The following is a 14257-nucleotide window of genomic DNA, read 5'->3' as shown; positions in this document are numbered from 1 at the left end:
TAAAGGTCTCTAATCACACATCAATCAGAATGAAACATTAGGCAGTAAAAAGCAAAGCTTAAAATTCGATGCGCCATTTACAGTCAAGAGGGAAAACTTTGGTTGAAGGTTACTTCAAAAAACATAAGTCAACTTAAATCTTCTTTCGCAATTGATTAATTAGGTTTTGGTTGATTGAAACATATTTCTAATATTATCAGCTCTTTTTTTAAAGATATTTTAACGATTTATGTGAGCTGTTGCATTTTTTCAACAAAAAGCTAAAAATTAAAAAATGTAGTTTCTTAAAAAAATATGCGAAATTTTTATGTTTTAAATTTTTATATTGAAGGAAACAGAGAAATTCTTATATTGTTTACAAACATTTGCTAATATTTCACTCCAATTACAACACGAACATTTTTTTAAAAATAGTTTGATATAATTGAAATTCTTTGTGTTTTTGTCCTATACTTGATTTTGAGAATATTTTAAAATCAACATTTTTTATCTTCTGCTCCAGCAAACTTTATTTTCAAAGCAATGTTATTAAATTTGGTATTATTTTCATTTGGATAAAACTTTGATCATCGATTCCTTAGGTCCAAATATTTGTGAAAAAAAAGTAAATTGAAAAATAGTTTTTCCGTGTACCGATCTGTTTCCCCCGAATAGTCATAACTTACAAACTTTGCCGAAGATACCAAATCGATCACAAAATCCCTTCTCAAAATAAGACTTTCGAATATTTGCAAAGCACTTTTCTAGGGTTCCCTCAAATTTGTATAGAGACTTGTATGGAGAAACCAATGGTGCAAATTTGCTTTGTTTCGATCTATGGAATCAATGGACGAAATTTGAACCAAATAATAAAAAATACAATGATTTGCAAAAAGGTGTTAAATGGCTCTCAGAAGAGAACTTCTTGCTGGATCATCAGATTTTTTTATGGTTTTCGATCACTCAAATTTACCATTAGATTCATAGTCGTGTGTGTTCATTACAAAATTTAAAAAGATTTAAACTGGAAATTTCCTACTCATTGAATTCTCTATGATTTACAATGTAGGTCCGTTTATAAATTTATAAAAGCAAAGGATATTTACAAAGAATTAAGAATAAAATCAGTAAAAAAAATCAATTGATTTTCACATGAAGGTGATGCATTCCCATTGGATAGCTTTGGAAGACAACTGATTATATTTTTGAACTCAGCGATGCAACCACAACCCGCCGATATAAGCTTATCGTAATAATTTGCCTCTGTCTCACTGCATCAATACTTTCGCTTTTCGATATAAATGTGTAAAAGTCTGCTCCCACAAATTTGCAAACAAAAAAAAACTAGTCGAAGTAATCAATATAAACTGCAAACACAGAACGCCCTTTTCTGTCCTGGAACTGATTTTAATTTCAGTACATTGTATTGTTTTCCCTCGACGGCACCGTATGTTATGAAGCGCTTTGGCAGAAAACCCACCAACCCCCCCTCCGTCACAACCCCGGCACACAAACACTCACTCACTCACACCCCCCAGTACACCGGTATTACTATGCACAAATTTTTGGTTTTGAAAAAAAAACTTTTTCGTTTCCCAATCGCGCCATTTCATCATGTAACGACCAAAAAATGCACTCCCCACCCACTAATATTCCCTCCCCTCCACCTTAAGCAGTCCCGTCCTGGGTGTTAGTTCTTCTCTGTATTGAGCTTTTTTGGTTTTGGCTTTATTTATTTTGAAACTCAAATTGGCACTAAAGACGTGATTAAAAGGTCATGTACTGGAAAAAGAAACAAAACCGTCGGTCAAACCGCCAATCCGAAAACCAGGAGTCGTAGACCCACAGCGTGGTGTGCATCACCTATATATTAACCCGCTAAAATAGTGTTTTATGCTATAATCGATATATCAATAGTATGCTGCCTGCTAACCTACCCCCGAACCATGCACTGCAAATATTTACTCAACAACAACCTACTCGAGCAAGTTTTATTTAGAACCAACTACAGAAAAAATACCCTTTAAAACTGTATAGCTTGAAACGTAAAGAATAACCACAACTTTTGCGTATATTTTCTGCCCCACCTGTTTGCCAAGCTTGTCGCTTCCACGTGGAACACCTCGCCAACCAGTCCCAAAATATGTACATGCACCCTTCTACTTAGGCACTGCCATGCCGTAACGACAACAATCAACATACGATACAGTGCAGCCAGCAAGTACCACCCCCTCTCCGTGCTGGAAACACTTGCACGTTTGCTGCCGTTGGTGTTTTTTTGCAATTGTTTGATTTTAATTAAGCACTTGGTATTGGCAATACTTACAAAAGCTGCCCTTTCAGTGATGGAGGGATATTAAACACCGACAAACAATTACCAATCACCGAAGCTGCCATTCCCTTTTGTTTGATTTTTACGGTCTGGAAGTCAATTTTAACTGTTGTTTAAAAGAGTTTAACTTCCTGATCGAAAATTACAACACTCTTCATCAAACGACCATGCGTCTCCACGAAAAAAAAAATATTAAAGGCTTTTTATTTTATTAAAGTTTACACCATAAACAATCCTAGTTTGGAAATTATCTATGATTTCAAGCAAACTATTACCAGAAGACATGTAAATATCGTGAAAGATTCAGTTTTTTAAAAACAATTTTTAGCTTTTAAAGGTAGAAAAAATAAGAATTGTCAGAAAATGTTGGGTTAGGTGATTTCATTTTGCCAATGTTTAGAAAGCTTCATTTTTTATTATTACTTGAACTTTGGAGATGTGTTGACAAGCTTCTCAATAGTTAAAGTTAAAAAAAAGTAATTTGCTTTTTTATGTTACACCATTTTAAAACCATGATTGCACCCAAGTAAAAATATGTTTTTGCAATTCCATCGTGAAACTACTCACTTTTCCTGTCATTCTTTAACGACGAAATAGCCTACTTTTCTGTACCAAAAATAACAGAATCGAATAGCAACACTTTTCAAAATAAATGCTGAAAAATTCTACTTTTCAGCACTCAAATGAGTGCTGAAAAGTCGAACTATTCAGCACTTGTTTCGAATAATAACACTTTTCAACATTTTTTTGATTTAAACGATTTATTGACAAAATACATGAAAATTTGACTTAAAATTTCACTCAGTATGTGTTTTATGGCATTGCAAAAAATGTTGTATGGAACTCGTTACAAAACTTGATTTTTTCAGCACTCTTCGTGTTTATCCAACTCGGTGAACCTCGTTGGATAAATGTACGACTCGTGCTGAAAAAATCCTCCAAAACAAAATCTCGTATTCAATTTTTATTTGCACAAGATTGACCCTTTTTGCCTCGTGTAGAGTTTCATAACTATGTTCAATAAATTTTAGTGATTATAGAGAATCCATTAGGGAACCACGAAAAAGTTCTCGTATTGGCTCTGAGTTAGATGGGATGAAAGCTATCGATGAAATTGTGCAATAGGGTGACAATAAAAAAATGACATCAGGGATACCCTCTGATTTGATTCCTCAGGCGAAAATAGGTATCTGTGCCAATTTTGAGCCAAATCGGTTAAGAGGCAATATATGTAGATTCTGCTCGGTTTGTTCTAGAGGTCGTATCGAGGTGCTCCGATTTGGATGAAACTTTCAGCGTTTGTTTGTCTATGCATGAGATGAACTCATGTCAAATATGAGCCCTCTACGACAAAGGGAAGTGGGGTAAAACGGGCATTGAATTTTGAGGTCCAAAACACATGAAAAATCTTAAAATTGCTCGCATTTCCGTAAAACTTAATCAATTCCAACTCTCTTAGATGCATTCGAATGGTCTTTCGAAGCCCTTCAAAATGTGCTATAGACATCCAGGATTGGTTTAACTTTTTCTCATAGCTTTTGCAAATTACTGTTAAAAATGGATTTTTTTAAAACCTTAATATCTTTTTGCAACAGCCTCCAACACCCATACTCCCATAGGTCAAAAGATAGGTAATTTCATGGACTATAAGCTTACGGTATTAACTTTTTGGCCAATCGCAGTTTTTCTCATAGTTTTACGATTTTTCAAACAAACTTTTTACAACGTTAGTTTTTGCCCTGTAAGCCAAGAGGACGGCATTTTTTGGTCTCAATTTTGTCAAATTCGGAATCCTTGGTCAATTTCACGTAAGTTAGAAGTATTGGAGTTGTAATTTTGATTTAAAAAATAATTAAATAAAACATTTTTGAAAAAAGAAATAGATCTTATTTACCCTACGATCAATACGTCAAATGCTGTATCAAGTAGGCGAAAACTTGTTAAACCCCTAATCCGACAAAATTCTAAATAATATTTAAAATTTGTAAAATTTTCTGAGGGTTCCGAATTTGACAAAATTGAGACCAAAAAGTGCCGTCTTCTTGGCCTACAGGGCAAAAACTAACGTTGTAAAATGTTTGTTCTAGAAAAATCGTAACACTATGAGAAAAACTGCGATTGGCCAAAAATTTAATACCGTAGGCTTATAGTCCATAAAATTCCCTAACTTTTGACCTATGGGAGTATGGGTGTTGGAGGCTGTTGCCAAAAGTTATTAAGGTTTTAAAAAAATCAATTTTTAACAGTAATTTGCAAAAACTATGAGAAAAAGTTAAACCAATCCTGGATGTCTATAGCACATTTTGAAGGGCTTCAAAAGACCATTCGAATGCACCTAAGAGAGTTGGAATTGATGAAGTTTTGCGGAAATGCGAGCAATTTTAAGATTTTTCATGTTTTTTGGACCTCAAAATTCAATGCCCGTTTTACCCCACTTCCCTTTGTCGTTGAGGGCTCATATTTAGCATGAGTTCATCTCATGTATAGTCAAACAAACCCTGAAAGTTTCATCCAAATCGGAGCACCTCGATACGACCTGTTTCACATCGGTGAAAAACTCGCTCTTAAGGTTAAGAGGTCGCTTTTATCGTTGAAGATTGTATGCGAAAAATCGTAAAAATGTATGCAGAAAAACAACGTTCCGGTATTTTTCTGCCAGGTGGCGAGGGTCTCAATTCAATTCTCTACAACTTTGCCCAAGAGTGCAAAACGATCCAAGATAATCCTGAGTTTTGGTGATTTTTTTAGAAAAAGCTATTTTCTTGTATACTTCCTATATACTCCTTATATACTTTCAAGTATTTAAGCGGATTTCTTTTCATCGCATTGATAATAACTAATCAGGATCAGCTCGGATCTTCTTGCACCCTTCGACAAGTAGAGAATTAAATTTCCTACAAGAATCTCACACATGAAGAATTTTGGGCAACACATGCGCCACCTGCTATCAAAATCCTGAAGCGATGTTTTCCCGCATACATTTTTGTGATTTTCCTCATATAAACTTCAACGATAAAAAGCGACCCCTTAACCTTTACCGATTTGGCTCAAAATTGGCACAGTTACTTATTATTGCCTAAAGAATTGAGCCAGGGAATATCTCTTGAGATTTTACAAAATTTTCAATTTTTCTTGTCACCCTATTGTACAACAAATAAGAACAAATAAGATAAAATAAGTTTTTGCAAGAAAAAGTTGCAAAAATTAAATTTCAAAATTGAAGTCAAAAAAAATATTCAAAACTGGTAAGGTAGATATTTTTTTAAACTATTTGTTTCTAATTGAGAAATAAGAAAACACAAGATAACTATATGGAGCGTCCAATTTCCCGTCTTAAAATAAATCCCGTTTCCCGGATTATATTAAAAATTTTAGAGTTTTGAAAAAAGATAGGAATATTCGGTAAAACGAAATACAATTGATTCAAATCAAAAGAACTTACTGTTCTTACTGAACATCAACAGCTCCTCTAAAAGTTTACTCTCAATGTTATCTTATTTTTTAAGCAACTAGAATAAAGTTAAACTTATTTGTTAGGAAACAAAATACAAAAAAATGTTATGACAACAACACTGCGTGGTTGCAAAACTCGTGCGGAACAAGTAAGAACGCTTGGAGGATTTATCTTAAAATACAGTTCGTAGTTTACTCGTTCTAATGATTTTGAATATTTCAATGAATTTGCTTTTTTAGTTTTAAGTTAGGATTAGTTGTTAAAGTGATTTTTTTTTCTTTTTTACCCAAATGTATTCGATTAAATGCAAACATGTAAAACAAATTGAAGTAAATAAATGAATGTGAACAGTTAATAATAAAACGAAAAATATAACAAAGATGAAGAGCATTAGGCCATACCACTTAGCATGTAAATGAAATGTAATTATTATAAGAAAGTTCAATAAAGACATATTTAATTTAAAAAAAAAAACAAAAAATTTTTGGAACGATTAATAATAAAGTGCGGTGAAAAAATATGTCGAAATATTAAAAAAAAATCTCAGCATATTTGAAGACTTCAAACAAAATATGATCTTAATCGTTTATTATTCTTAAAAATAAAGTTTGTATCGTATTTTTTTAATGAAAGTATTTTTTTAAGTTTCACACTTAAAGTGCATGGACTTATTTTTTTGGATTTTGCACACTCCATACAAAAAAGATTTGATTGTCCACGGATGGAAGGGGGGTCGAGATTTTCAAAAAGTGTCCACGTAATTTGTGGATGGTCCCTACTTAGACCATAGAGTTATTTACGTGCGCATGCATTGCATGTACGTACACGAAAAAAAAGTGAGGTTAAATTTTGTCCGGCCAGCAAAATCAAATGGTGCGCTAGTGTGTGTACGCGAAACGTCATAAAGCTCTATTGATGGAAATTATTTTTTTTTCTTTTTTAAAAAACATTCAATCGTCAAAACTGGGTTGTCAAAATATTGTTTACATTTCAGCCTCTTTGCACATGGTTCCGTGCTTTTGACAGCTGTCAGTCGTTCCAATTAGCGCTTTCGGATTCGCTAATTTAAATGCAGTTCCATTCGAAACAACAAATCCGCTCTGTACTAAATGACGTATTTTTTGATAAATGCTTTGTATGTTAATAAGTGTAATTTAAAAATTGTTAAATTTTTTTTCATTCAATTTCAAAATCCCAAAAGCGATATTGTATTTATTCAAACTGCTTCAAAACCAACGGCAACAAACCGCAATTAATAAAACTTCAATAAGTGCCACTAACAACCGCAAAAGACAACCAAAACGCTTCTGTATCTGTACATGTATGTATGTACACCGCCGCCATTTGCTTGCATTCACCAACAAATTTGTCAACCGAGTGTGATGATATGTTTGCCACATTAGCGATACATATAACCAGCCAACCGCCCACTAAAAGCTGCATTTGTACATTTAACCCTGCGCGCGTTAGTAAAGCACACATACATAAAAACACACACACAAATACACGCACTTTTGGTATGCCGCCTCGTGCTCCTGCCCTCGTTGAACCAATTATGAGTAATATAATCCGCATTATATCTGTATAATTAACATTTAAACTACACACGCTTTTATGCCAAACTGAATTTCAAAGTGAATAAAGATTTTAGGCTCCTCCCCTAACCCCAACCTCAAAACCCGAACCCACTCCCAATGCACCGCTTTTAGTTTGTGTCCTGAACTAACACACATTTTTCTTTGAATATTTGGCAAACTAAGTGGCATATTGTACCGGGTTCAGTTCAAATCTGTGCGCGCCAATTATTCACGGAAAACTTTTCACCGGGCACAAAAACCCACCTGGCAATAAAATTACTCGCCTCAACAGATGTCGCTAGAATATGTCACTTTTTGCCAAAAAAGCAAGAAAAAAAACATGTCTCGTTCCCAAAACTTCCTCGAAATGAACAACCTTCCCCCTCGAACAAAAAAAAATAACTCCACAAAACTTTCGACAACTTTCTCTTCTAACCGGAGCCCCATTCCTCTCGATTTCTCTCGTTCTTTATCCCTCCTCCCCCTTCGACTGGTGTCACCAAACCCCCCAAACAGTTCCACCTCGCTGGATTGTGGAGCCAACGGACGTGAGCGTGGAGCGGAACCGCCACATTACGCTGCACTGCCAGGCCCAGGGCGTCCCCGTACCGACGATCCAGTGGAAGAAAGCAACAGGTACGGTGGTAGTCATAAATCACGTGTGCGCCTTAAGAAGAAGTTGCTCACCGCTCTCTCTTGGTTTTCCGTGTCTTCACAGGAAGCAAATCCGGCGACTACGAGGAGGTGAGGGAGCGTCCGTACACGAAGCTACTGACGAACGGGTCGCTGCTGCTGCAGCACGTCAAGGAGGACCGCGAGGGGTTCTACCTGTGCCAGGCACACAACGGCATCGGGACCGGCATCGGGAAGGTCATCCAGCTGAAGGTTAACTGTGAGTATAGAGCGGTTTTCTTTAGGGGTTGGGTCGTGTTGTGACTACGGATAGCTCGGATAACTTTGCATGTCAGTGGTGAAGCACTTTGAATGGTTATCCAAATGTCCGGCTAAGAGTTTTTATCGAAATTAGGCTTTTAGAACAATCTTATCAAAACAGTCCAACCTCGATTATCCAAAGCCTAGATTATCCGATTTTTTTTTATAATTCGAAGTTTAGTATTATCCGCAATCGAATCACGGAAAAAAGTTTACGTAGTTTTCATTTTCTTATTTTTAACACGAAATTCGAGTTCTGCGACCTAATACTAATAAAATTTTAGTGGTTTATTGAATGTTACATTACCAAATGCATATTCTCACTATTTCATCAGCGCCATTTCGGCCGCCATCTTGGGTTTAAAATTCACAAATAACTGTACAGCACTTTTTGGGCTATATTTGAACTTAACGACTCAAAACTAGACAAAAAAGACGTTTGTTGATTAGATTATCGTAAGCTCTGATTATCCGATATTAAATTTTCCGAAGACTTCGGATAATCGTGTCAGGACTGTAAATAAATGACTGAGAGGAAACCATCCAACTTCGATGAGAATTACAATCCAGATGAATTTGCCCGGATATAAAGTCAAGACTCTTATATCAAAATCCTCTATTATCCGAATGGAAAATTCGAACTTCAGATAATTGAAATTTTTGTTTAACCGATTATCCGAAGATACGACTGATCATAACCTCCAATATCGTTCCAGCCTCCCCGTACTTCTCGGGCCAGTCCAAGATGGTAACGGTGAAGAAAGGGGACACCGCCGTCATGCAGTGCGAAGTCAAGGGCGACAAACCGATCAACGTGGTGTGGTTGCGGAACGGCAAGCACGAGCTCAATCCGTCGACCAACTACCGGGTCTCGATAAAGCAGGACGCCACACCGGAGGGAATCCACGCCGAGGTTCAGATTTCGAACGTGGAGAGCAGCGACAGCGGAGCCTACTTCTGCCAGGCGAGCAATCTGTACGGAAGGGATCAGCAGCTGGTTCAGCTGCAAGTGCAGGAACCTCCGCAGGCTCCTTCATCGCTTGAGACGTCCCAGATCGGTAGCCGCGTGGTGAACCTCAAGTGGCAGCCTCGCGGAGGTGACGCTGCCGAGGTGTCCAAGTACATCGTGGAATACAGGGAGATTGATCGTCAGTGGATGTACATGGAAATATCCGACCCACCGCAGTATTCAGCAGTGATCGAGAATCTGAAACCTGCTACCAACTACGTATTCAGGGTGATAGCTGAGGGACCTGCAGGACGAAGCTCGCCTAGCCAGGAGTTGTTTATCAAAACGGAACCACAGAGACCTGCCGGGGCACCGTTGAATCTGTCGGCAAGGCCGATCTCTTCAACGGAAATCCTTATTAACTGGATGCCTCCGACGTACGAACTTCGGCACGGTGAGATTCAAGGGTACAACATCGGTTACCGATCTATAAATACGAACTCGAATAGCTACAACTTCACATCAGTCACTGGAGATGGAGAAGATGGGACTGGAGAGCTACTGCTGGCGAATCTCGCCAAGTTTACTCGTTACACGATAGTTTTACAAGCATACAATCAAGTAGGACCAGGTCCCTTATCGGAACCGGTTACAGCCCAAACGATGGAGGACGTCCCGTCGAAACCTCCGGAAGATATCCGCTGTGTAGCGCTAACCTCCACTTCCATCCAGGTATCCTGGCAGCCACCGCAAGGCGCACACACCAACGGGCTCCTCCAGGGCTACAAGGTTCTCTACGAATCCGCATCGGAAGACTCCATAAGCAATGGCGACATGGAAACTCGCAAGACCACTGCCCTAACAAGTTTGTTAACTAACCTAAGGAAATTCTCCAACTACAGTGTTCAAGTTCTCGCGTACACCCGGATGGGCGATGGCGTCATTTCACCGCCCTCGTTCTGCCACACGGAAGAAGACGCCCCGGAAGCTCCACCAGACATCAAAGTAGCAATCAGCTCACCATCATCGCTGTACGTATCGTGGCTTCCGCCGCACGAACCCAACGGCATCATCACCAAGTACAACCTGTACATCCGGGCGGTCAACGGACGCGAAGAACTCAGCAATGACAAGCGCAACCTGCTAGCACATCAACACTACTACGAGGCGAAACAGCTTCAAAGTCATACCGAGTACCAGTTCTGGGTGTCGGCATCAACTCGGGTCGGCGAAGGCAAAACTACCCGCGTAGTGTCCCAGATGACCTCGAACCGCGTCCCCGCCAAGATAGTCTCCTTCGGAGGTATGACGATCCGCCCGTGGAAAACGTCAGCCTCGCTCAACTGCATGGCCGTGGGACAACCACGCCGGGAATGGTTCAAGGGAGACATTCTACTCCGCTCCGGCTCTCATCACAACGTACAAATCCTCGACTCGGGCGAAATCATCATCACCATGCTACAGACCACCGACACCGGAAACTACACCTGCCAGGTCGATAACGGCATCGGGACCGACCGACTCACGCACAATCTACTGGTGCAAGTTCCTCCAGGACCACCGATTCTGTACGTAACCAGTGCTACCTCCAGCAGCATACTGCTCCACTGGAAGATTGGATCCAGCGGTAACGCACCGATAACGGCATTCTCGCTGCACTACCGACGCATGCACGGCAACTTGGAGGAGATGCAGCTGTCCCGACACGCGTCCAGCCACGAATTGAAGGGCCTCTTCTGCGGTAGTTCCTACCAGGTGTACCTCGTAGCACACAACAAGATCGGTTCCTCACCGGCCAGCACTACGCTCAACCTAAAAACCCAAGGCCAATCTCCGGGCGTGCCCGTGGCATCGGTACTGATCGCTCCGAACTCCACCTCGGTCGTTCTGCGACTCAACGGCTGGCCGGACAACGGATGCCCGATCCTGTACTACGTGCTGCAGTACCGTTCCATCTCCAACACGCTGGACGACGAATGGCATCTGGTATCGAACGCTTTGAAGCCCCAGCGAAGATTCACGCTGTCCGGACTACTTCCGACAACGTTGTACCAACTCCGGATGGAAGCACACAACGTGGCCGGATCAACCAACGCCGAGTACAGCTTCGTTACGCTGACAAAAGACGGAGGTTAGTTGTTAGAACTTTGCTTCCCTTTAATCAACATTGACATTAATTTTCCCTCTTAGATCCGCCACCGCCCGAGATCTTCGAGCGCGACCACACCAAGCTGATGTTCTACAACAACATCCAGCTGCTGATTCCGATCATCATCACCATCACGGTGACGATCGTCTGCATCGCGTTCACGGTGGTTTGCTACAAATACCGTGAGTATATCGTGTTGTTCTGTTTGGGTTACCACGGCACTGAGCCGCCACGTTACCTATCCCCAGGCCAACGTGGTCGCGAGCGGAAGGATACGATGGACGGTACGAACCAACAGAGCGCGGACGCCCAACGGGACCGCTACTACGCGACCATCCACAAGGTGGCGCTGCAGGCCGGCGATAAGATTCCTGGTAGGTCACCCCACAAAACGACCCCCCACAGTCGGACCGTTGTCTCACACCAAACAACCCATTTAATTTCAGAAACCTCCGAGGACATCTCCCCGTACGCCACGTTCCAGCTGTCGGAGGCGAGCACGCTGGCCCAGCCGCACCACAGCGGGCCCACCAACACGCTGCTGCACTCCTTCATGTACCACGAGCGGGCCATGACCGAGGGATGCGCGTCGCCACCCCCAGCAGCGGTACTGAGACAACTTCATAATCAGTCGCCTTACTACAATATTGTGCGTTTAATCGATTACCTTTTCTTTCCAAACAGAGTGAATCAATGCGGGTGGGGAAGGGGGGAGGCTTCTCAGCACACATCCATTAAATTGCATTGCCGTAGATTGTTGGTGCGGTCACCGCCAAACCTTCCTGAATTAGAAAACATAATAGAAACCAGCACAAGTCCCTTAAAAAAATCTCCCGCCCACAGAAAACAAACAACCTTGAGTGATAAGTTGGTGGATAGTGAGCTCCTGACTTAGAGTCATAGATTTCGTTGAAACTTTATGCTTGAGAGTAGTTTTGGTTTCCGATTTCTGTGAGATTCCGTGATTTATTTATCAATTTTTCAAATCATTTAAAATAACAAAATTTTAAAATAATATTTCATCAATCCTTGTAAATAAAATATTTTTTCAATTCAAAAACGTTACATACACTTTTTTTAAAGCAATAAAATACAATTCGATGCCTCTGTGCTCTGTTGTACTTGGGTAATTCTCTACCAACTCACACGGAATTAGGAAAATTTGCCCCTACCCCTCTTCGATTTACATGAAACTTTGTCCTGAGGGAAAACTTTTGTCCCTGATTACAATCCGAGCTCAGTTTAAAAAAAAATGTCATTTTCCGTTACTCAACAGTAAAGCAATGAACGAGTCAAGTGGATGTTCTTTGATTTTTTTGTATTTTTGAAAGCTGAATTCTTTTTTTTAATTTTAATTTTTTGTATTTTTTTTATCCGACTGAAACTTTTTTGGTACCTTCGGTATGCCCCAAGAAGGCATTTTGCCCATTAGTTTGTCCATATAATTTTCCATACAAATTTCGCAGCTGTCCATACAAAAATGATGTATGAAAATTCAAAAATCTGTATCTTTTGAAGGATTTTTTTGATCGATTTGGTGTCTTGGGCAAAGTTGTTTTTCACTAAAACTTAATTTGCAAAAAAAAACTATTTTAAATTTTTAATATGTTTTAGATGATATCAAATGCCAACTTTTCAGAAATTTCCAAGCTGTGCAAAAAAACCGAGTTATGAATTTTTTAAGAGCGAGTTTTTCACCAATGTGTAACAGGTCGTATCAAGGTGCTCCGATTTGGATGAAACTTTCAGCGTTTGTTTGTCTATACATGAGATGAACTCATGCCAAATATGAGCCCTCTACGACAAAGGGAAGTGGGGTAAAACGGGCTTTGAAGTTTAAGGTCCAAAAAACATAAAAAATCTAAAAATTATTCGCATTTCAGTAAAACTTCATCATTTCCAACTCTCTTAGATGCATTCGAAAGGTCTTTTGAAGCACTTCAAAATGAACTATAGACATTCAGGATTGGTTTAACTTTTTCTCTTAGCTTTTGCAAATTACTGTCAAAAATTGATTTTTTTTAAACCTTAATATCTTTTTGCAACAGCTTCCAACACCCATACTCCCATAGGTCAAAAGATAGGTAATTTCATGCACTATAAGCCTACGGTATTAACTTTTTGGCCAATCGCAGTTTTTCTCATAGTTTTTTTTATTTTTCTATAACAAACATTTTACAACGTTAGTTTTTCCCCTGTGAGCCGCCACAGGGGCACTTTTTGGTCTCAATTTTGTCATATTCGGAATCCTCAGACAATTTCACGTAAGTTAGAAGTATTAGAGTTGTAAATTTGATTGGAAAAAATGCTGTTTAGAATGAATTAAAATATTGTTTAACAATTTGTTGGATTAGGGCTAAAACAGGGTTTCGCTTACTTGATACAGCATTTGACGTATTGATCAAAGGGAAATAAGATCTATTTCTTTTTTCAAAAATGTTTTATTTAATTATTTTTAAATCAAAATTGCAACTCCAATACTTCTAACTAACGTGAAATTTTCCGAGGATTCCGAATATGACAAAATTGAGACCAAAAAGTGCCGCTAAGGGAGCCTTAAGGGCAAAAACCAACGTTGTAAAAAGTTTGTAATAGAAAAATCGAAAAACTATGAGAAAAACTGCGATTGGCCAAAAAGTTATTACCGTAGGCTTATAGTCCTTGAAATTACCTAACTTTTGACCTATGGGAGTATGGGTGTTGGAGGCTGTTGCAAAAAGTTATTAAGGTTTTAAAAAAATCCATTTTTAATAGTAATTTGCAAAAGCTATGAGAAAAAGTTAAACCAATCCTGAATGTCTATGGCTCATTTTGAAGTGCTTCAAAAGACCTTTCGAATGCATCTAAGAGAGTTGGAAATGATGAAGTTTTACTGAAATGCGAG

At 39.2% G+C, this 14257-nt stretch overlaps 1 protein-coding gene across 12 annotated transcripts in view; it reads left to right on the top strand.

Annotated features, from left to right (window-relative positions):
- The window catches only part of LOC120426136 (cell adhesion molecule Dscam2), a 430444-nt gene that overhangs the window by 405512 nt on the left and 10675 nt on the right, over positions 1 to 14257 (top strand). For 5 of the 12 annotated variants that reach the window (XM_052710849.1, XM_052710853.1, XM_052710848.1 and 2 more), the window contains exons 11-15: positions 7859 to 7978; positions 8061 to 8234; positions 8992 to 11355; positions 11415 to 11747; positions 11820 to 12022. In XM_052710849.1, coding sequence (XP_052566809.1) covers positions 7859 to 7978; positions 8061 to 8234; positions 8992 to 11355; positions 11415 to 11747; positions 11820 to 12022 — 3194 coding nt within the window. The remainder of the gene's footprint in view (positions 1 to 7858; positions 7979 to 8060; positions 8235 to 8991; positions 11356 to 11414; positions 11748 to 11819; positions 12023 to 14257) is intronic. The other 7 variants (XM_052710852.1, XM_052710851.1, XM_052710858.1 and 4 more) reach the window with 3 other exon arrangements.

The sequence above is a fragment of the Culex pipiens genome, chromosome 3, assembly GCF_016801865.2.
Source record: "Culex pipiens pallens isolate TS chromosome 3, TS_CPP_V2, whole genome shotgun sequence".
NCBI classification, from domain to species: Eukaryota; Metazoa; Arthropoda; class Insecta; order Diptera; family Culicidae; genus Culex; species Culex pipiens.
Note: the sequence above shows the minus strand (reverse complement) of the source record. Positions and strands in the feature narration are given on the sequence as shown.